Source organism: Nansenia antarctica (genome assembly GCF_963989245.1).
Source record: "Nansenia antarctica genome assembly, chromosome: 11".
Taxonomy (NCBI): Eukaryota; Metazoa; Chordata; class Actinopteri; order Argentiniformes; family Microstomatidae; genus Nansenia; species Nansenia antarctica.
The window spans coordinates 1,498,596-1,522,595 of NC_137681.1; the positions used below are offsets into that span (position 1 = coordinate 1,498,596).

General features: G+C 48.0%; 1 protein-coding gene across 1 annotated transcript in view; it reads left to right on the plus strand.

Annotated features, from left to right (window-relative positions):
- Positions 1–12,401, plus strand: part of arid5b (AT-rich interaction domain 5B) — a gene marked incomplete at both ends in the record, with an annotated part of 98,769 nt that extends 86,368 nt beyond the window's left edge. The window contains 2 exons of the mRNA XM_080541872.1: positions 9,657–9,809; positions 9,936–12,401. Coding sequence (XP_080397998.1) covers positions 9,657–9,809; positions 9,936–12,401 — 2,619 coding nt within the window. The remainder of the gene's footprint in view (positions 1–9,656; positions 9,810–9,935) is intronic.
- Positions 12,402–24,000: the final 11,599 nt, after the last annotated feature.

The window sequence follows — 24,000 nt, forward strand, 5'->3', positions numbered from 1 at the left end:
CAGTGAGAAGGACTCCGCTAAAGGCCTCGAACCCTCCACGGTCAGTCACTCCTTCTCCTCTCCTCCGTCTCCTCCTCTCCTCTTTCTCCTCCTCCTCCTTCTCCTCCTCCTCTGGGTTAGGGTTATCAACACACTCCAGGGTTCCCAAGCTGGTCTTGAAAAGCCTTAAACTCTAAAATCCAGTGGCCTGGGGTGGTCCAGCGGTCTACAGTGCACACATATGCCCATATCGGCATGGGTTAGAATCCGGCCCATGCCCTGCTGACATGCCCTCTCTCTCTCTCCCTTCTTCTCCTTACTTTCCTGTCTGTCTTCACTGTATCTTTCCAATAAAATGAAAAATATGAGTGGGACTGCCCCACTCAGAAAAAAACGGGGGAAAAAAACTCTAAAATCCAGCAATCCAATTTATAAGGCCTAAAAAGGTCCTACATTTCAGTTATTCAGTCAAAATATTAGAGAAAAATTAGATCCTATCGGTCTAATCAGTCCGACCACGTCTATTTACGCAGAAATTAATCAAGCCAAAAGAATGCCAATTCGCTTCCTTTTCTGTCTGTATGGCAGTGAAATCCCTAATTCCATCACCTCGAGGATGACGAATAGGTAAAAAATGATATTCAAAGAGGTCTATAAAAAGGTCTAAAAAGGTCTTAAATTTGACTTGTTGAAACGTGTAGGTACCCTGTTCCCCTCCTCCGGGGCGTCCCCTCTGCTCAAAGCAACACACTCTCTCTCCTCCCTTCCTCGTTTCAAAGAAAGAAAGTGGAGAAAAAACACAAACATGACAGGCCACTTTAGACCTGCCTTTATCCATTTAACAAATACGCTGTCAAGGCGCGCGGAGGCTACAGGAGCTGCCTGTCACGACCAGCTGGGTTTGACATAATTATCTGAGCTGAGATGGTGACTCCCTCTGTCTCTGTCTCTCTCTCTCTCTCTCTCTCTCTCTCACTCTCTCTCTCTCTCGCTCTCTCTCTCTCTCTCTCTGACTCTGTCCGTCTCTCGCTCTGACTCTCTCTCTCTCTCTCTCTCTCTGACTCTCTCTCTCTCTCTCTCTCTCTGACTCTCTCTCTCTCTCTCTCTGACTCTCTCTCTCTCTCTGTGATTTGTTTGGGCTAAAATACACTCTGAGAGACTGCTCGCAGCGTACCCTCCAGCTCTCTCTCTCCCTCCCTCTCTGAGCCCAGACTAGAGTACTGTACGCTGATGTGTACCACGGCAGATCTGTTATTACAGACACGCTTTATTCTGTCGTAGAACAGAACAAACTGGCGGTTTGTGTGGAAATAACCGAGGCGATCGGATCTGATTGGCCGTTTACGTTCGCCCAGAGCAAATTGATGCCATATTCTGGTTCTTATATAAACCACAAGGCTTTATTTTTATCCCCCGAAAGCCAATAAATTCATGGTGATTTGCAAATGTCTCTCCAGTTAAGCGTAAATATGAAAAAAAAGAAAAAAAGGAGGGGGAGAGAGAGAGAGAGAGAGAGAGAGAGAGAGAGAGAGAGAGAGAGAGAGAGAGAGAGAGAGAGAGAGAGGGAGAGAGAGAGAGAGAGAGCTGTCTTGGCCAACTGCCTCTGCCGCTGCCTGCTCACCCCTGCGAGGGAACGAGGATTGAGTTATTATTTTCACATGAATAACCAAATGATTACAGAGACGAGATGAAAGGGGGGAGCGTTTGAATTTCTCTCTTGAAGTGTCAATTTTAGACACATTTCAGAGTCAGCTAACACGGCTAGCACGGCACACATTCATTTCGGCGAACGCATGAACTGAATGATAAGGCGCTGTAGTGCACTGTGAGGAAACAAAAGGGGGCTGTTGGAAAGGCTGACTGGTTTTTCCACCGGCATGCCTGCCTCTCCTCGCTCATCTGTCTGGTATGTTCTGTAATGTGAAAGCCCCCCACCCCCACCCACCACCCCCCCTCTCCAGATAATTGATTGTACATTTTACAAGGGGTAGAAGAAAGAAGAAGAAAATGAAAATGGAATTTATCCGTGCCAGGGAAAAAAGAAGCTGATATTAAGAGAAGAGAGAGAAAAAAAACAACACTTAAACCGAAGATTATAGGTTTCATTTGGTGGTGGAAATTTGGAAAAGATTAAAACTCTTATGTCAGAGAGGGTTAAGTGTCAGCTAAGTTCCAGAGATGTCTCTTGGCGGGAGGGAGTGGTGTGTTTTTCTTTTTAAGAATTGGGACATTGTAAGTAGAGTTAATTCTCTGCTCATTACGCAGAACTGGAGACAGTGAGACTCTTGAGTGATTCATGACACGGATCAATGGAGGCCGGGAGTCACAACCTGGTGCTGCTGTGACCCTCTGTGGCCCCTGGCTCTGGGTGCTTCTGTGGCCCCTGGCTCTGACACTTCAAACACACCCTTCACTTCTCCTCTCCCTGTAAACATTGGGCCTGATATCTTCTTTTTACACAACCAAACAGAGAACCAGACAGGACAGATCATATTACCAAATTACAAAACAAGAGTAAATCATGTTGTTAACATACATGGGTTGCATTAATATACATAGTTACATTATAAACATTTTGTACACCTTATTAACATATTAAAGGAGTGAAAAAAAGGAAAAAGGAGTCTCTGATTTATTTGTGTAAACAAACCACGGGCGGCCGTACTGCAGTAGGCCAACGAGATCACCAGCAAGATGAAGGGACATCATGATGAAACATCACCAAGAAAGGGTCGCCAGATATCATAGAAAGAGTTGGGGCGTCTGTGTCTCAGGAGGTCGAGCCGCCGTCTAATGATCGCAAGGTTGGCAGATCGGCGGTTCGAGCCCCGGCTGGCCACATGTCAAAGTGTCCTTGGGCAAGACACTGAACCCCAAATTGCTCCCAGTGAGCGGGCCGGCACCTTGCATGGCAGCTTGCCGCCATTGGTGTGTGAATGTGTGTGTGAATGGGTGAATGAGAGGCCGTTGTAAAGCTCTTTGGATAAAGGCGCTATATAAGTGCAGTCCATATACCATATACCAGTTGTCATTACCCTTTAATGTTGCACTGAGGCGTTCCACAGGAAAAACTTTAAGTGTTTCTTTGTAGCACTGTGTGTCCGTGGGGCTTTCTCCTCCATCCACTGGACCACATTGCATCACCTCGCTATGTATCACCTCGCTAGCAGCCACCTCGCTATGCATCACCTCGCTATAGGAGAAGAAGAAGTTTACTCATTAAACTCAGCTGTCAGCTGGCCAGCGGATAAAGACAATTGCCCTGCAGCTATATTTAGGAGGAACAATCCTGGTCCAATCTGTACTGTTCTGTGGGAAATTGAGCTAAGCTCCGTGGCGATGTGTTTCCAGTACCTGGATATCAAGGGACATTTCCAGATAGAATGATAATAAGTTCCTATGTCTTTTTTGTACTGCAGACCGATGGGAGAGGAGTGCAGCGCTGCAGTCTGTGTAATATGCTGTACTGCCTCTCTCTGAGTCTGTTACGTGTAAATGTCTTCAGATTCAAAGGCGTCTGTCCACACCTCTGCATCAAATTCAACCTCTGAGTCCTTTTCTCATACATCGTTAGTTCTGTTGACATTTACACAGTTTTTAATAAAAAGGGAAATAAATTTTTTGTTGTTCAAGGCAGTTAAATTAAAATAGAGAAGGAAGCTTTCAGTTGAACGTTTCATTGGTTGATCTGTTGGGAATATAAAATCGGATTTTACAAAACCTTTTGCCTCACCTGCAGAAAACCAAAAAAGACTGTGAGGTATTCTGTATTTAGTCTGAAGTTGTGTGAATGACATGAAATTATCACTTCTCAACAAGTCAGAAACAAATCCTAGTTATTTTCAGTACCAGTCATTGAAAATACTTTTTCCTACACCAGGAGGGAAGGCTTTAGTTTGAGTTAAAGGTTAAAGGTCGTAGCGCTGAGGAAAAACCTCTCCTCGCCAACATGTTTAGTAATATCACGCCATATCTTAAGTGTGCTGGATTTGATAGGATTGTTTTTAACCTCTGCTGGAAGGTCGCCCATGTCAGTTGGAATAAGGCTGAGGAGAGAGAAGAGGTCGCAACACCACGCATCCACGGGAGGGCTCTGCTTGATGCAGAAAATGCTTGAGCCAGCCTGAGATTACCCGGGCATGGCAGGCCCAGTTATAATGCTAACAGTTGGGAAGGGCTTGACCCCCCCTTATCTATTGGCAAGATCAACAGTCTTCAACTTGAATCTCGATTTCTTTCCATGCCATATAAACTCTGAGAGAAATCTCTCAGTATCTAAAATGGATGTTCTGTGTATCTTAAGTGGTAGCATTTGCATTGGATATAATAACCTGGGAAGTACATTAATCTAAATCAGGCTGATTCTGCCCATCCACGACAGAGGGAGATCAAAACACCTGCTGCCCGATCCCCAAAGTCACCCAGTGCTAAGACCTCTGACTAGTCATAATTAATGTTGTACCCCGAAATCAGGCTAAACTGACTGATGATTGATAATAAAACAGGTATGGAGCTCTCTGGGTCAGTAATAAACAGCAATAATACATCATCAGGTTCCTAATAGTCTTGGCGAGAGGTTCGAGCACAAGCGTGAATAATAGTGGTGAAAGGGGACAGCCTTGATGTGTCCCTCTACTCAAAGGGAACATGTCAGACATTGATCCATTTACCAGGCCCCTTGCAACTGGAAAGCTGTAAAGAAGTTTAATCCACTCAATAAAACCAGAGCCCAACCCAAACCCATTGAAGACGGAAAAAAAAATACTCCCACTCCAACCCATCAAATGCTTTTTCAGCATCCAGTGAGACAGCAAGGACCCTTGTCCTTGTACTTTGTGAGAATTGTGTTACATTAATGAGCCGTCGAACATTGGAGTAGGAATATCTGTTTTTATAAATCCTGTCTGATCTGATCTAATAACATTTTCTCAGCACTGAAGTATTTCGACACTCGATTTTGATGAGTATAGTTCCTGATAGAAGTCCTTCATTATTTCACTAATCATTTTGGTTTCAAAATGTTGTGCGGCCGTGCTATCTCTCTGAGCGATGGTATTGCGTAAGGCCCTGCCCATCCCCTGGCCAATCCAGCAAGCACCCTGCCAGGTTTGTTACCAGATTCAAATAATCTATGCTTGGCAGAAAATATCGCTGATTCTGCTTTTTGAGGTAGCAATTGGTCTAGGGTGGACCGGTCCGCTTCTAGTTTAGCACAGCTGTGGAGGAAGAGGTCTTAACATTTCTATCCAGGGTTATAATTCCCTGTTCAAGCTCTACTTGATTTGCTAATGACCTTTTTCTCATTATAGTATAGGAGAGTATAGCCCCCCCCCTCAAGAAGGCCTTACCAGTCTCCCATAGGGTAGAAGCAGATACCGCAGGTGTGTCATTTGTGGAAATAAAAAGTTCAGACTGTGTTTCTAAGGATGTTATAAATGTAGGATTGCTAAAAAGAGATGGGTTTAATAGCCAGTATCTAGATAAGGGGTCATAGTAGGGTGGTAGGAGTCCAATAGTGACCGTAAAATGTTCTGAAATATAATAGATTCTTGAGAGAAAGTGATGAGGGCAAGAGAAGTCCTTCTTCTCTCGTGGATTCATGAATCTGTGTCATGTTTGTGGGTTAAGTGTTTCTGCCCCTCTGCTTTTTGAGTTGAGAGATGAATAATACATTGGGCCAACCCAGTCTCGCTTTAATCTAAGTGTTCAAGGTCAGTGAGCTGGGTCTCTGGTAACAGTGGCACTTGCACCTTATCTTTCTTAAGCATGGAAAGCATTTGTTCACCACGTGGTTAATCAGTGTAATGAGTTTGGTGTTACTTATGATGTAGAGTACTTTTCACATAACAAATGAAAATGATCCATTACAAACAAAGAAACAACACATTAGAAAATGTTTTAGTCGGGTATAAACAAGCCCGTCCCCTATAGATGGGAGAACACCGAGAACCTTCTCTGTGCCCAAAAAACAAATATGCAAATGTGAAAACAGAAATAGAGCATAAAGGTTATGGAAAACAAATTAAAACTAAAACAAAGAGCTACCTCATAGGTGTTGCTATAGAAGCACATGCTGCTAAAAGGAGTTATCGCTTCCGGAAAAAAAACAAAAAAAACTTCCAGATCCCACCCCCGCTCCCACAACATAAAGTAATGAATATGCATATTATTATGGCCACCTAGATAAAACACACAGCTTGTGCAGCTACAATGGTATCAGTCATAAAACCATAACCCTCCTAACCCTCATTTGTTATTAATATGTTAAAACACTGAGTCATGCATAAAGGCGACTGCATGTTAAAACGCTGAGTCATGCATAAAGGCGACTGCATCACACTGCAAAAAAAAGACTTGAAAGAGAAAAAGCACAGCTGAGAGTTGAGCAAAGTCAGCAGTGAAACCTTTTAAAGTCTTGTGTTGAATTACTCTCTCCAGAGAGGAACTCACCCCAATCCTCAGTAGGGTAAATTGTGGCCATGTCGACCTTCAATCCAAATAAAACGAAAGTCACATACTTGCACAAAAGCTCCTTCTGACGTCTCTGGGTGTCTCTATCCCGGTGTGTTGAGAAAGTACTTTGTATCGTTGTGGTTTACGGTCAGTATCACCGGGGAGTGCGCGTATAAACGGATACTCTTGTCAATTAGAGCTTGACGCACGTCGTTTGAAGGTGTGACGCCTCTCTCGACCCAGCAGAAGAAGACAGGTCCTGTTGGACGAAGATCCGCTGTCCTTCGTATTCCAGGTTAGGCTTCGCCCTCAGTCGTTGTGGAGTTTGATGATCGTCGGCTGAGGTCCCAGGCTGCGGTGGGCTCGGTCGATTTTTGAAGTGCCAGGGCTCTTTTCCAAATCACAACTTTAGGACTGGCTTTCTAAAGTTGTGGATATTCTTTCCAGAATGCCCGAGATCTTAGAAAGCTTCTCTTCTATAATGTCGCTAAAATGTTGAGTTAGCTAGCGAACCAGAGCCGTGGTGTCCACCGCTGGCGGAGGTTCATTACTTTTCGGCAGAGAGTTTGTTCGGCAGCCGTTGTCATTTTTCCTAACTGAATCTTTGGTTTGTTTCGACATTGTTTGTTGTCAAAAGGGACACGTTTCTTCTTGTCGTTAGTTCGTACAACCCCGCGTTCGTAAAAATAAACGAAATGGGAATGCGTTAAATTGCAAATAATATAATTTAAGTCGTGTGAGAACGGGAGCTCTGTGAAAACACATCTCTCAGTCAGCCAGCTTTAAGGGCCTTAGTTTGTAGTTCCCCTAACACCCCCCAGGACGTATGTGTATGTGTATGTGTGTGTGTGTGTGTGTGTGTGTGTGTGTGTGTGTGTGTGTGTGTGTGTGTGTGTGTGTGTGTGTGTGTACGCCGCTTGTGCACGTGTGCATGTGCACGTGCGCATGTTCGTACACGCCCACGTCCACATGCATGTGTGTGTGTATTCCTGCAAGTTAGCAGCAGCATCAACAAGCCTGAATGGACCTGTCAGTCCGCTGCCCCCTCCAGCCATGACCCCCACGACCCCACAGGTCACGACCCCACAATGGCCACCGCCGCCGAAGGGGGTTGCTCACCAGCCCTGGCACCCCACAGACTCACCATCTGATCTGCACACGTACAAGGCGGTGATAGAGCACCATGTATGCAGTGTGGAATATGATTGATTTGAGGGGGATGTCTTTAATCAAACTGGAATGTTTTGGTTCCCTGTTTTATAAGTAAAGGGAAAGAGAGAGAAGCGTCTGTGTAACAGTATGCCTTAGATAAAACATCTGCAAGTATATCCATATTTGATATACTATTTAATTTATATTCCATGCACATGGTGCAGTTTATAATTCCAATAATATGATGTATTTCTATAAATGGTTTTGGCTGTTGTTGTTGTTGTCTGCTAATAGTCTCACGCCGTCAGAGTAGGTGTTTGTTTCTATAGACTAAACACACGTGAGGTTTGACTTCAACACTAGAAGCGTCCTTGGGTTTGAGAAAGGTGCTATATAAATCTATGATATTATTATTATTATTATTATTATTATTATTATTATTATTATTAGAACAGCCGTGCCTTTTTTACCTACTAAAAGAGCCGCCTGTTTACAATGCTCAAGCTGCTATTCACACACAACGAACACTAGTTGGCCGCTTGTAAATTAGCCTGCTTCCTACACAGAAAAACGTCAAAATAGATTTATACTAGCTTATCCTGATGTGATTTAGAACCCAGGATACTGGGTGGTAGAACGCACATATCTAGGAAAAGTCATGAAAGGTGGGTCCTGAAATTTGATCGAGTGCAAAGACATAAAATGTTTCGTTACTCACAGGGGTCAAATGACCCCACCCACGGCTGTTCTAGTGTTAACGTTCACAGCAGCAGCAAGAAGCTCATCTCCCTGCCTCGTCGGCCCAGTGCTGCTGTGTTGCCTCCGTAGCTACGGTGTGTACCATTGTGTTTGCTCCGGTGTGTACCATTGTCTGCCCGAGGAGGCTCTTTCCCGGGATCTGAGGAGTGATTTGTTGCAGCTGCACAATGAGAGAACAGAGAGCTGCTCCGCCAGGCTTTTCATGACGCAGCCCCTCGCTGCCTTTTATCTGGTTTGGATGCTTGTCTGTTTTCTCCGTATTTGAGGAGAGGGACCGAGCCGGAGTGGCGAGCATTGTTGTGGAGACGTTAAGCCGGCAGCTTATCTCCCAGCCTGCTCAGCAGCGCCAGGTCATCTGTCAGCCAATCTATGATGAACACGGTTCTTACGTCTGCTCCAGTGATCTGCTTTGATGTCGGCCATTTGTAAAAGGAGCTCCGGGTTTTATTTCTCCAGGAATGATTCCAGACCCCCCCCCCCCCACACCGCACCCTCCCCCCCTGAGTCCAATTTCTGCTGAGTTTGACATCTTGAATGGCCCCTGTCCTGCCGAGGGATATATTTCATTAGCTTCTTTGTATGGAGGGGGACAGATGGTGTGTGTGTGTGTAACAATAAGTGAGAGCTCTCCAGCGCTGTCAGGACTGCAGAGTTGTGGGCTGAAGACAGAGTTGTGGGCTCTTATCTGTCACTCCTGAAACCTCCACATCCCACTGTTCAGTTTCTCTACTGTATATTATTATTATGAATAATAACAATAATAATCATACAAATATATAATAACAATAACAACAACCAATTTCTTTTTAATAATAATAACAATAACAATAATAATGTTTACAATATATAATAACAACACATAATTACATAATAATAATACAAAATACTATTATTAATAATAATAATAATAAATATAATAATAATAACAACAACCAAAATAATAATAATACAAAATACTATTATTAATAATAATAATAACAATAACAATACTAATTTAAAATATATATATATATAATAACAATAACAACAAATAAATACATACTACTACTACTACTAATAATAATAATAATAATAATAATAATAATAAAATAATAATAATAATAAAGAATAAGCATGTTGCATAGGGGAAGCATGTAACGTACAAACAAAATCGGTCCCAGGACAGAACCCTGGGGCACACCATAGGTCATCACTCCATGCAGCTATATTCATAACTATTACCCATAATGCTATTCCTCACCAGCCCTGTGTGTGTGCTGCTGATCAGTGCTATTCCTACTCCCTGTTAACTGACCCTCCTGTGTGTCTTCTAGGAGTCGGACGAGGAGTCGGAGAGGCTCCAGTCGGAGGTCGCCCAGGGGAAGTCCCAGCAGCCTCTACAGCCTCTACAGACCGACAGGGAGGTGAAGAGCGCCGGAGAGGAGGATGACGAGGAGGAGGAGGAAGAGGAGGAGCTCCAGCTGACTGTGAAGAAGGAGGAGGAGGGGGAGGGGGTGGGGGAGGAGGAGGAGGAGGCGGCCAGAAGCAGCTGTGGCCTGGAGACGAAGCCGTGTCGTCGTGGGCCTTACTGGGACAACGAGCTCCGCCGGCAGACCCACCCTCAGGAGACACACTCGCCGCTGGAAGAAGAGGATGACGATGACGTCTTCCCTCTGGTCCCTCCCGCCCTGCCCCCCCACTCCCACTCCCACCCCCCCCTGCCCGCCCACTCCCACCCCCCGCCTCCACAGGACCCGTGGCGAGAGAGAGAGCGAGAGCAGCCGGTGTACGACGGCAGCTCGCGTACCCAGGTGGTTCAGGCGGACCAATCGAGGCGATTGGACGACCCTCAGTGCCACGTGGGTCTGGTGCTCCCGACGCTGAAGCTGAGGCCCCTCCTCCAGTCCCCCCAGACAGCTCCGGAGACCCCCACGGACAGAGCCGAGCTCCCCGGGAAAGAGGAGTCCTGCTCGGGCTACCTCGCTCCCTTGCTCCCCTACACCCCCCGGGGGGTACACCCGGGCATCATGTCCCCGCTGGCCAAGAAGAAGCTGCTGTCCCAGGTGAGCGGCGGAGGGCTCGCCCTCCCCAACCACTACGCCTTCGGCCCCCCGCCCCCCCCGGCCCTCGTCAACAACAGCGGCCGATTGGCCGACTGCGGGACGGCCGAGGAGCCGGCCGAGGGACAGCCGACCGCAGCCTCCCCGGTGGGGTGTCAGGGTGGAGGGGCCTCCTTGGCCAACGGGGAAGCGGCGGCGATGATCCGACGCCCGTCAGTGATCCAGCACTCCCAGAGCTTCAGCAGGCCACCCTGCAGCCCCCCCACCGAGGGAGGGGGGGGTCTAGAGAGGGACGTGTGCCATGGTGGAGGACCAGGGGAGGGAGGGGGTTACCCCTGCGAGATGGCCCAGCACCACCACCCCCACCATCACGCCCACCATCACCCCCACCATCCCCACCACCCCATACTCCACCCTCAACCCCATCACCCTCACCCCCAGCCCAACACTCCAGGTGGGGAGCCGGCCTACCTCATGAGGACAGACCACCACCACTCCCACCACCACCCCCACCCCCACCACTGCATGGAGAAGGTCCCCCCGCCCGGCCAGACCCCCGGCTTCCTCAGCGACTCCTTCTACTCCTCCTCGCCCCACCTCCACAGCCTCTACCGGCAGACGGAGCAGCAGCACCACCTCACCAAGTACCTGAGCCGAGAGGCCTTCCCCCCCCACAGAGACTGCGAGGCGGGGGGGTTCCCCCCCCCCACCGCCAAACACCCGGCGGACCCCCCCCCCGCCGTGGCCTTGGGCTACTGCGCCCGCATGAGCCAACCGACGGACAACAAGCTGGCGGCTTCCAACCCGTCTGCTAGCGAACGGACCGCAGAGGACCAGCCCACGGACTTAAGCCTCCCCAAGGCCTTGCCTCACCCTCACCACCACACTCACACTCACACTAACAAAACGCCCCCCTCTTCCTCCTCCTCCAATCCCTCCCTGTGCGGCCTCCCTCCGCATCCCATCATGCAGCAGCAGGAGGTCACGACCCCCACGCCCCACTATCCCAACAACAACCACAGCTCCTCCAGTATGGAGTACCCCCACCACCACCACCACCCCCACTCCCACCCCAGGGCATGCCGCGTCCCCCCCATGACTATGTCTACTCCCCCCCCCAAGCAGGTCGTGGACCCCCATCCTCGTTTGGCGTCGGAAAAGACCGTCAATGGCAGAGGAGGGGGGGAGGACACAGGGGGGCACGGATGCTACAAGATGGAGGACCAGATCGCCAGACCCCCCCCCATCCGGCCGCTCAAGCGGAGCCTGGAGGAGCTGGAGACCTGCGGACCCCCGGAGAGGAAGATCCGCGCTGTCACGCCCATGCACTCCTCCTCCTCTTCCTCCTCCTCTTCCTCCACACCCAAGGACCTCACTCCTCCTCCACAGCAGCACGGGGGGGGCGGCAGCAAAGTAGTCCGGACGCTTTCTTCCCCCGAGCCCGACGGCGGTGTGCCCCCCGAGGCCCTGCGGCCGGTCCCCCCCGAGCCGGTCCACGCCGTGCACGCCCCCACGGTGCACGTGAACGGGAGCTTCGTAGACGCCGCGGCGCACCACAAGTTCTCGTCGCTCCACGCCGCTCCCCTCTTCCACGGACTCTACCCGGGCGCCTCGGCCTTCGTATCTCAGGTGCAGGACATGTGCGACAGTCTAGGGGGGGCCGGGGTCCACCACCACGGGGGCCACGCCCCCCCAGGCTACGCCCCCTCCCACCACCACCCCCTGCAGTACCTAAAGAGCCACCACCAGGCGGTGCTGTCTCAGATGGTGCCCGCCCCCTTCGCCATCCACTCCTTCATGATGCAGAGGCAGCTCATGCACGCGGCGGCCCAGGCGGCCAGCAGCCCCGCCCACCACCACCAATTCTACCGCCACCCCCCCATGGTGGGGGGGGGGGCGTCGTACGGGGACCACCTCCTGCACCACGGACTCTACCCCCTGTCCTCCCTCGCCCACCCCCAGCCCGCCTTCAGCCCTTCCCAGCTGTCCTCGGTACACCCCAGCACCAAACTGTCCTAACTTTTATCCCGAACGTGCCCCCGTTTCATACAAAACGTTTCGGGAACATTTTCCGATGTTTTTCCACTACACTGATTATGACAATGACAATGACACAGTGATGATACATTTCTCGCCTAGCAAGCGTGGCGACCGACACTATTGTCTCCGGATGTCATGAGACCGAATGCTTGAATTATTGAACTATTGGGGAACAATCTCTTTTTTTGTTTTGTTTTTGCCACTTTTACATTTTAACGATTTTGCACATTTTGTTTTTGAACATGGTCCAACCTGGAGCTGATTGTGTCTTGTTGTTATAGTAGTTGCCATACTGTTACTGGTCTGACCTGGTCTGGTCTGGTCTGATCTGGTCTGGTCTGGTCTGGTCTGGTCTAGCCCGGTCCGGTCCGGTCTGATCTAGCCTGGTCTGGTCTAGCCTGGCCTGGTTTGGCCTGGCCAATCAGAGAGAAGGACAGGAGCTCAGATGAGAGGAGTTGTGTGACAAATCAATGCAATGCAGCAGTGCAATCTTCAATCAATCAGTTGTGGAGCCGGTCTGTTTGGAACACTATGACAGAGCGACACACAGAAAGCACTGTATGTATGTATGGTGAACAACTGTTATAGCGTTTTACTGTTAGAGAGAGAAAGATATCCTTTTTATATGAATCCTCATGTGCATTTGTTTTTTTGTTTAGTTTTTTTTACGTGTGGTAGTTAGCGTATCCATATCTCAAGCCTACAGGGGTTGATAAGTAAGATGATGTTGAATGCAGCTTTTATTAATGAAACCACAACGGACCTGTATATTATATTGCAATGTGTTCTATAGTTGCATGTAAATAAGAACCGCTATCTTTCCTCGAAGGAATCTTCAATTCAAAAGTGATAAAATGTGAAGTAGGTTTCACATGTGTCTCTCATCACCATTTACTGGCCTCCCCAGGAGCCTCACACACACACACACACACACACACACACACACACACACATACACACACACACACACACACATACACAGATGCACGCACACACACACACACACACACACACATACACAGATGCACGCACACACACACACACACACACACACACACACACACGCACACACACACACACACACACACAGAGTTAGCTGGCTTGCATTAAACCGATGCAAGAGCAACGTGGAATGTGTTAAGCGTAGGACCGAGGTGCTTGTACATACAAAAACAAAAATGATTATTACACTTTTATTATCATATTCACTGGCTACTGTAACTTCTGACGACTCTGACCTGCAGAGGGGGTGTGGCCATGTCCAGAGGGGGAGTGGCCATGTCCAAATGGGGCGTGGCCATGTCCAGAGGGGGTGTGGCCATGTCCAGAGGGGGTGTGGCCAGGTCGTCACAGCTGGGAGGAGGAGGTGCAATGTCAAGGACTACTTTGGAGTTAAGAGACAAACTGACTTGTCTCGTTCGGCAGGTTGTTTCATTTGTGATCCATTTTTACTCAGAGGACGTATTTCAGGAGCCACGCCACAGTCAAAGACTTCAGCCTGGACAGATATTATTACAGACCTATAGGAGCACTTAGTTAAGCACACAAACCAAGTCCTTACAGACTCTCTCAGCGGGAGGACAGCATTTTAAAGAAGACTCTGCGATGACAGCAATCAAATCTAAATTGTTTTTATTTTCTCTGAAATGTAAAGCTGAAAGTTTTGCCACGAAAGAAAAAAAAATGGTCGTCATCAGAAAATAACAGTTTGTTGTGTACTGTATCTTTCATTTGCACAATTTAGAGAAAAACTTTAAGGGCCTTATTCAATCAAAACAGGTGTCCTGTGGTTTTGCGGCCAAACACAACATTCTCCTTGACCTACAGTAGCAGACCATGGCCATGTAATCAACACGACATTATTTACTGTGTGAGACAAATAGGAAATTAAATTGAGAGTTATAATAATATGCTTCATGCAGGGAGAATGTTGTTTTTAGACTTGTCCGGAAATTGAGGGACCCAGTTTTGATTGAATAGAGCCCTTAGACATTTTGAAAGCAACTCTCTCAAGGAGTTATGAACTTCTTAGTGTTGGAGGACAGAACTTACATTTGGGATATATACCTTATTTGCTCCAACAGTGATTGGAGTAACACTCAAGGTTGCTATGTAACATTTTTTTAAATGAGTAATAAACTGTTTTATAACAGAAGAGAGGCCTGCGGTCCTGTCCCGTGTTGCCTCGCGTTCGCTAACGGTCTCCAAAAATATTATTTATGTGTTCGAATTCTTTCCGCATTATCTCATGAATAGTCAAACTGATACGAATAGATTTCCCATTGTTGAGCCTTCATCTCATCACACATGTGTGTGTGTGTGTGTGTGTGTGTGTGTGTGTGTGTGTGTGTGTGTGTGTGTTTTTCTTAGCATAATAGATTCACCCAAATCATGTTAATTCTTCACAAAACGCCCAAAAACCTCTACAGCGATTTACTGTAAATCTACGATGTCTTTTTCTGCAAAATATAGCCATGTTCCACACGGACCACTTATCATAAATACCGCTTTCTGTGTTCCCGGGCTCACAGTGTGTTTTTACAGGGCAGCCGCATAAACGGAGAAGTTCAGCAGCAGCCCTGTCTGGTTACTGTTCGGTCCGGCCTGGTCCACGGCTACAGGACACATCTGCTCCAGTTTACCGTGTTCATTATAATTGTAATGAGCGCTGGGAATTTCTTCGGGCCCCCATAATTAGAATGTTTGTCAGGAGCACTTAAAGGAACCTCTTTCAGATTGTCACAGCCAGCTGCATATAGGGGATACGCTGTTCAGCCTGTCCAAATGAAAACACGTTACGAGTTACCAGGAGGCCTTACAGAGTTACCAGGAGGCCTTACAGAGAGAGTGTCTTGTCTTGTTGTTGTTTCTATCTGTCTGTAAAGCGACGCCCCGGCAGTCAATCTTCAAGCCTTTGTTATTTTATTGTGTGGATGTGTGTCATATGAGAGAGTGGTAGTTTGAGGTAGAGGAGCTGTGGTAAAAGCACTCTTGCGGAGATGTCGGGTGGACTGACGGTTGGGGTTTGGACACCGCTGTACAGTAATGAGCACAGAGGCTGTTCTCCTCCCTTACTGTCCTGGTTTACTGTCCTTCTCTGTTTCACAGGTGCCTTTAAGGCTGAAGTTTTATTTTTGGGTTCCAGCTTGATTAATTTCCACGTAAATAGATGTGGTCGGACTGATTTCCTTGCAGGACCTAGCACCTAGTTTTTAGACCGAATAACTGAAATCCAAGACCTTTTTTAGGCCTTAATGTTGTTGTTGTTGGATTTTAGACTTTAAGGCTTTTTAAGACCAGCGCGGGAACCCTGCATTCAGTCTCCAATCACATCCCAGTAGCTGGTCTCTTCTACTCTTATGATCCACTGTGTGTTTACTTCATCTCTTTGACTTGTGTGTGTTTGTGTGCTGCTACGGTACAAGAGGGAATTTACACATCTAAATATGGCCGTGCCTAAATATTTGAAGTGCTCGCTCCTCCACAGACAAATGTAAACAGTAACACTTGAACGCATCATGAGGAATTGTATTGGTTTTTAATTGGCTGCTGAAATTATTCCCTCTGTCTCCCCTGGCAGATGAATCAACGTTTTGTCACAGCACAGCAGGACTTAATTATCACATATTTATAGCTTTTAGAGACATTCAGTGACATTCAAACGGGTTGGACGTGCGCCATTGTTTTGTACAACAGCGATCAACAGCTATGACATCAATGCTCTGTGGCTTCCTATTGTGCACCAAAGTGACAGTGGCTTAGTTTTGAAATGAGTACAGAGTGAAACCACTAAAAATAGCAGTAAGAGAAGTATGCAAAGCCAAGTGCACTCAAGATGGCAACACACGAGAGATAATAAAACATGCCCTCTAGTTGTCTCGTGGTTAAACGAGACATATGGTGGTTCTCTTAAGTGAAGAGGGGGGGTCACACCATGATTGACTTCATGTGTGCCTCGCTACACTAATAATAGATGCTCCTCCTAGCATCGCGAGTGGTTCTGGGTTTGTCTTTAGAGACATGGTTATGTTCAGGGGAGATCAGTCAGCGTTATATTAAAACGTCTGCAGTGTATCACAGACTTGTGAATTAGTAAAACGTCATCATCCTCAGAGATGAGTTACGAGGCAGCGGGGTTCATCATGTATGACTAACTCAGCTTGGGGGAAAACGACGTTTTCTTTTTAATCCTTTAATTTAAGACGATACGTCAATGACTGTATAGTACCGGATATTAACTACCTAGGAATACTGCCTTTTCCCTCCTCTGTAGATATGCGCTGCACAATCTGACTGCACAAAAAGCTTCGCCAAAAGCCTAGCAGCCCTGAAAGAAAAAAAGCCATTGACCTGAAAATGCATCTGAAATGATTCATTGAATCCGAGCGAGCGAGAGGGAGAGAGTGCGGAAACACAACCTTGAGCGCGCCTGTGATCCTGTCCTCTGTTTCCACAAGGGCCACGCCGATTGTTCTGCTTATCAGGCCTGCCAGGGCCACAACAGTAACATAATACTCTCTCTCTCTCTCCCTCTCTCTCTCTCTCTCTCTCTCCCTCCCTCCCTCTCTCTCTCTCTCTCTCTCTCTCTCTCTCTCTCTCTCTCTCTTTGCAGAAACACTAAAACGGAAATACAGTATTTTTAAACTGGAGCACATCTGAGTGATACACAGTCTCACATGCAGCAGCAGATACACATGCACATGCAGCAGCAGGAAACCTCTGCTAGCTCCGCTTTGAAGGCAGACAAGGCCATGCATACGCATAATACATAATACACTCTCCACCACTACCATTTATATATATATATATACACACACACACACACATATACAGTATATATATATACATATAATATACATATACAATAAGCAAGTGTGTTGAGGTTGATGGTGGTGGTGGAGAGTATATAGTGTATAGAGTATATATATATATATATCCCCACTTGGTGTTGCTGTGTGCTTGCTTGCCTTTGAAAAAGGTAATATTACATATAAATAAAAAAATTCAAGGCAAGCCAGCACACAGCAACCAAGCGGGGAGTTTTGTATGAATGGAATGTTAAACCAGAATAATAATCTCTCTCCCTCAGAGCTGCACTGCCCACAGCAGCTAGCTAGGAGAGGTGGAGAGGTAGTAGTAGTAGGCTGCCCCCTGCTGGCTCGGCATGGACATGACCATCACAGAGACACTCCTGGCAGGGTAGCAGAACAACCCTCTGGCAAGGACACAATACAAGAAGAAACGCATTAAAAAAACGGTTATTTTAGCCTATGAAGTCATTGTAGGGCTGATGTTGGACCGGGTAGGGTCGGAGAGGAGGCTGGTGTGTTTGGTGGAACTGCTCTAAAACAGCAATGCATCTTGGGACGTTTGGGAAGATGCTTGGATGCTAAAGGTCTTGGCCGGGTCTGCCAAGGTGTTTTTAAAATGTGTGTGAACGTTTGAAATGGTGTTCCATCCCTCCTCTCCCTTTCTCTCTCTCTCTCTCTCTCTCTCTCTCTCTCTCTCTCTCTCTCTCTCTCCCCCCCCTCTCTCTCTCTCTCTCTGTCTCTCTCTCTCTGTCCTTTTCCATTAGGCCATTCCTCACAGAACAAACCCAAAACTACGTAACCATTGCTCTTCCTCTGCCATGGGTCCCAATGGACACAGACTCATCCGTAGGTTTCCATTAACAATGATGTCAACTCCTGCTGTATCTACTGTTCGTTGCTAAGCTTTCTGTGGTTGCATCGTTTTTGTGTAATGAGTAACATTTTGTGTAAGAGACAGGGAGGTCGACGTCCTCCTCCCAGCTCAATAGGTCAAGGGTCATTCCATCTCAAAGTAGTCACGTAAATACAGGAAATGATATTTCTTCTATTCCTGTAAGAACCTTTAAACCCCCGGCACTTGCAACACACACACACACACACACACACACACACACACACACACACACACACACACACACACAGTATTGGTACAGGCTGAGTGTTTCTGGAGCAGCTTATTGCTCAGTGACTCAACCTTGATGAGGTCCCGGGGAGGGACATCTTCAACCCTTGGTCACGATGAGTCATCGAAAAAAGAAAAACTGTGTAGAATTGCAGGAAATGAAGTTTAAATCTGCAAATATTGTATGGAGGGCGGGGGAGGCCATGAGATCCCTCCTCCCCCGTGTACAGTAGTGTTACAGTCTCTGCCTCTCAACAGGGTTACGCCTGGGTGTCTTGCCACTTGTGTAAATGTGTAAGCGGTGGCTAGTTTGTTGTGGTTTGAGTTCTTGTTGCCATTTTTCCCCAATTGCGCCCAGCTGCTGGTTCTGCTGGAAGATCTCATCTCATCTCCTCCAGACAGCTGCACTCCTCTAACAATCTAACAATCTAACAATCTAACAGTCTAACAATCTAACAATCTAACAATCTGTCCTGTACACAACCCTTTGGAAAAACGCTATTCTCTTCATGTCTCCTAGCTGCCCCCCCTCACAAAAACATCATTTTCACTTATGTCCTGAAGACATAGAACAGTAGAATGAAACAGTCTAACACAGCAGCGTAATGCACTGACATACAGTCATAGTCATAGTCATCGATGTAAAAACCCACACTGCGGTGCCCAGCCAAATAGTAGCTATGCCCATGTTGTTTTCATCTGTGTTGGCGCGTAGCTTCGCCTTCCAATTAGTTGTTTTCGCCCAGGCTGAAAGCAAGCGGGGGGACTTGTGTTTTCTAGTGAGCAAGGCTGTTTGGGGCGATGAAGGCATTCTCTAAGTATTGACTCTGGAGAACCGCAGGGAAACCTCAAGCCAGGAAAAACAACTCCAGAGGAAGTGCCTGATGTATTATTCGCCCAAATTAGATTCGAACGAGCTGATTAATTCCATAAAGGGAGAAAAAAAATTCAAAAGACATGGAAACTTTTTTCTTAATCAAAAACATGTTTGTTTTTCTTCCCCCTTTGAACATTTTTACTAGTTTCCTCCTCGACTCAGGAGTGAATCAGCTTTTGAGAAACCTGGTTTCGGGGGGCTAATGTGAAATGCTAACAATGGGTTTTCTTGTTTTTCCTGAGAATCCTATCCTTGTGGGACTTTATTATCCTTCCTGACTAGAGCGTGTGTGTGAATGAGACTTACAGTATATAATGTACTCACGCAACAGAGGCTGACTTCCACTGATGGTTCTATCAGGGGGAGGCTGGGGGAGGTAGACATCAGAGGACAGGGGAGGCTGGGGGAGGTAGACATCAGAGGACAGGGGAGGTAGACATCAGAGGACAGGGGAGGCTGGGGGAGGTAGACATCAGAGGACAGGGGAGGCTGGGGGAGGTAGAACACCAGGGGAGGCTGGGGGGGAGGTAGAACACCAGGGGAGGCTGGCGGAGGTAGAACACCAGGGGAGGCTGGGGGAGGTAGAACACCAGGGGAGGCTGGGGGAGGTAGAACACCAGGGGGGGCTGGGGGAGGTAGAACACCAGGGGAGGCTGGGGGAGGTAGAACACCAGGGGAGGCTGGTGGAGGTAGAACACCAGGGGAGGCTGGTGGAGGTAGAACACCAGGGGAGGCTGGGGGTGGCTGGGGGAGGTAGAACACCAAGGGAGGCTGGGGGAGGCTGGGGGAGGTAGACATCAGAGGACAGGGGAGGCTGGGGGAGGTAGAACACCAGGGGAGGTAGAAATCGAAGGACAGGCTCATTGTAAATGCATAGAACGGAATGAATTATTGAACAATGAGCCTGTCCTCCGATTTCTACCTCCGCCAGCCTCCCACTGATTCTACACAGCCTCCACCCAGCCTCCCCTACTCATAGATAAGGGTCATTACTGCTCAGCTAATGCAGGCCTCTTCTTAGGGAGAACTCAACAGGCCTGCTGGTCTCCTTTAGCTCCGACACCAGACTGGCAGATGGATATCTACTCATGGACAGCTTATCCGTGCTAGCATAGCTGCTCCTTTTTAAACCTCAGGCGACACTGAGACCTTTTTATCATATATATATAGAGAGAGACAGAGAGAGAGAGAGAGAGAGAGAGAGAGACAGAGACAGAGACAGAGAGAGAGAGAGAGAGAGAGAGAGAGAGAGAGAGAGAGAGACAGAGAGACAGAGAGAGAGAGAGAGAGAGAGAGTTGATTGGGCGATATATATCATATTAGCTCCTCTGTCAGACCCGACTTGAGAAAATCACAATTTCAACCCCCACAAAGTCTTTGTGTTTCTAAACCAGAGAGATTGAACTGTCACATTCCCCTTGAGAGGTTAGCTGATAGCATTGATAGCATGATCATCCGTACACCCGTACTCTAAAGGGGACTTAAGTCTACAAGCAGTAGACCCACTGTACTGTAGCTCCACAGAGCTGCCTCCCTCCTCAGTCTCTAGCTCAGACGACGGGCATTAGATTGAAGTGCACCCCTCCCTCCCTCCCTCCCTCCCTCCCTCTCCCCCCCTCCATGCTGTTGGAGCCATGCTGCTAAAATATTTATCCTCTGGGAGAGTGTGTGAGCGCTGAACTGCACAGCTGGCCTCAGCCACCACGCACCAGCTAGGAGGACCTTGGGACCAGCTCAAAGTCAACTCACTCAGTCAACTCTCTCTCTCTCTCTCCTTTTCTCTCTTGTTCTCTCTCTCTCCCTCGTTCTCTCTCTCTCTCGCCCTCTCTCTGTCTCACACTCTCTCTGTCTCTCTCTCTTCCTCTCTCTGTCTCTCTCTTTCTCTCACTCTCTCTCGTTCTCTCTCTCTCTCTCACTCTCTCTCTCTCTTTGTCTCTCTTCCTCTTGCCCTCTCTCTCTCTCTCTTTCTCTCTCTCTCTCTCTCTTCCTTCTCTCCCTCTCTCTCTCTCTGTCTCTCTCTCTCTCGTTCTGTCTATCTCTTACTCTCACTCTCCCTCTCTCTCTCTCTCTCCCCCTCTTCCTCTCGCCCTCTCTCTCTCTCCTTTTCTCTCCCTCCCTCTCTCTCTCTCTTTACTAGCTCAGCCTCAGGGACGTGTGTGTATAACACCGGTGGACAACCGATGATGCTGTTTATAGCGGCGCTGTTTGCACAGGAGCAGAAGGGGGGGGCGGAGGGATGGGGGGGGAGAGGGGGGGAGGGCGTGGGGGTACGGGGCTCCTCAGGGGAGACGACCTCAATCTTCACCAGCTTATTGCTGCGCCACTGTCACCGATCTGGGCAAGGAGTCACCGCAAAATGCATTATGGGAATTCACGGGGGCCTGGGCTCTGAGAGGGTAGTGAGATATGTTTGTGTGTCTGGGGGGAGGAGACCCTGGGCTGGGGGGGTGAGGTGGGTTCATCATGGGGGGGGGGCTGTCTGAGGGGAAATGCCAAAGTATTGTTGTGAGTTCAAGCTTCATCAGAACACAACGGGCCGCTGACCAGTGCTGTACTGTGAGGGTCTGAGTCCAGCCAGTCTGGACGGTCTGGGAGGTGACGTCACTTGAACTTGGAATGAAAACCTCCTCGCTGGTTTCCATGGTCAGGCGGTTGTTCTCTGTTATGTAATGTTGATATGCTGTTTCTACCACCTTCGTCTAAAACTAGGTTTAGACGAAGGTGATAGAAGAAGGTTTTTCCTTCTATCAATGGCCCCGGGCCTGAGCTGGATTACTCTTCCTGCTACGACTGGTGGATTGATGATTCACTTGCTTAGTCAAATGTATTGATTGTAAGTCGCTTTGGAATAAGGTGTCTGCTAAATGCCAAACATGTAAATGTATATATGTTATCTGAAGGAACTGGCGTACTGTATGTCTCCTCTTTGGACTAATGTGAGAGATCCTGCAGGTGCTCCAACTATTGAAGTAGATTTAAAGGAGACCTATGATGCTGTTTTTCCACAAGTTAATGTACGTAGGTCTCTGGGGTTCCCAAAACATAAAAACGTCATTGAAGTTTTTTGGCTGAAAATACCACTCAGATTTGAATCTAAAGGCATTCTAGTATGCCTCTAAACGCCTCTGTTTCAGTCTCGACAGGCTGTTTCACGGGTCATCAGTTGTCTGCGGATTCGCTGTGTGGCAACGCCGCGAAGAAAGACATGGTTAATAAAATGTAAAACAAAATACCCCTGTGTTCCCCACAAAACAAGGAATCCAAAACCATGTCAATGGAAACGACCAGTTTCCCTTCATATGTAGCGGTCAGATGAACACGGCAGGGAAATGTTCAACACAGCATCCCGGTTTAATACAACAGATGTCAATACCGACTCCACTCTACCCCAGTGTGACGTAGAACTGAAAAGTAAATCTGAACGGCTTGTTGAGTCAGATGTTCTCTGAAATACGCAGCCCACAAAAAACTGTCAGAATTGCTTCTTTATTTCACAGTTTCTGTGTTGGTAGGGTCATCAAAAAGTAAATCTAAGTAAGATGTCTGACTGCACTAGTTTTAAGATTGTTTTTAACTTGTTTTAAGAAAATCCTGGCAAGTGACATTTTCCTGTTTTGTAGGCAGATAAATGTGCATATTTTAAGTAATATTCCCCCATTTTATTGCTTTTTTTCTAGGCACAGTGGCAAAAATGCTGTGCAAAGTACAATGAAATGGAGAGACACAAGCACTGTATAAGTTAAGGAGAAATATGGGATCTTTACTAGCCTAGCATCATCTACAGTACAGGTTTACTGACCTGGCTGGGCTGAGGGAGGGAGAGAGACCCGCTGTGAGGAGAGACGTTAATGACCAGCCTTATAGACGACTACTCTCTCCTTTAACGGTCCTCTCTCTCTCTCTCTCAAATCTCGCCTGGGTCTACATTTATAGAGGGGTGATAACAACACAAGCCAAAAGGATGGGATGGAGGAGAGGAGAGGAGAGGAGATGAGAGGGGAGGAGAGGAGAGGAGAGGAGAGGAGATGAGAGGGGAGGAGAGGAGAGGAGAGGAGAGGAGAGGAGAGGAGAGAGAGGAGAGGAGAGGAGAGAGAGAGGAGAGAGCGGGTAGCAGTGGAAGGAGGGAGGAGAGGAGAGCAGAAGGAGAGTGGGGTATGGTGCCCCCCAGGGCAGGAGGGGGTGCCAGGGGCCTGCGGTGCCGTAGCCTGCTACCCCCCCAGCCCCCCCCCGGCCCCCGCAGGCCCGGTGTCTCCTGGGAGCGGGGGCAGCATTCATCTGGGAGGGGCTCGCCCTCGGAAAGCTGCTGATCCAGACTCACGCTGGAGGACTGTAGCATCAGGAGCACAGCGGCAGAGTCATTGCGGGCGATGTGTCTCAGGAGGTAGAGTCGCTGTCTAATGTTCGCAAGGTCGGCAGATCGGTGGTTCGAGCCCCGGCTGGCCACATGTCGCCACAAGTGTCCTTGGGCAAGACACTGAACCCCAAAATTTCTCCCAGTGAGCGGGCCAGTTTAGGGGGTAGGGGTAGCTTGGCCGCCATTGATGTGTGAATGTGTGAATGAGAGGCCGTTGTAAAGCGCTTTGGAAAAAGGCGTTATATACAGGGGTGCACATAACTTTTTGGGGCCAGTGCTCAGAGGAGCACCTAGGGATGCTGCTTGGTGCTCCCCGAGCTTGCGAGTCACGACCCGTCCCACAGGATGGATGAAAAAGGGATACATGGATAACTTATATTAGCAAAACGACATTTATTCATAAATAAAGATGA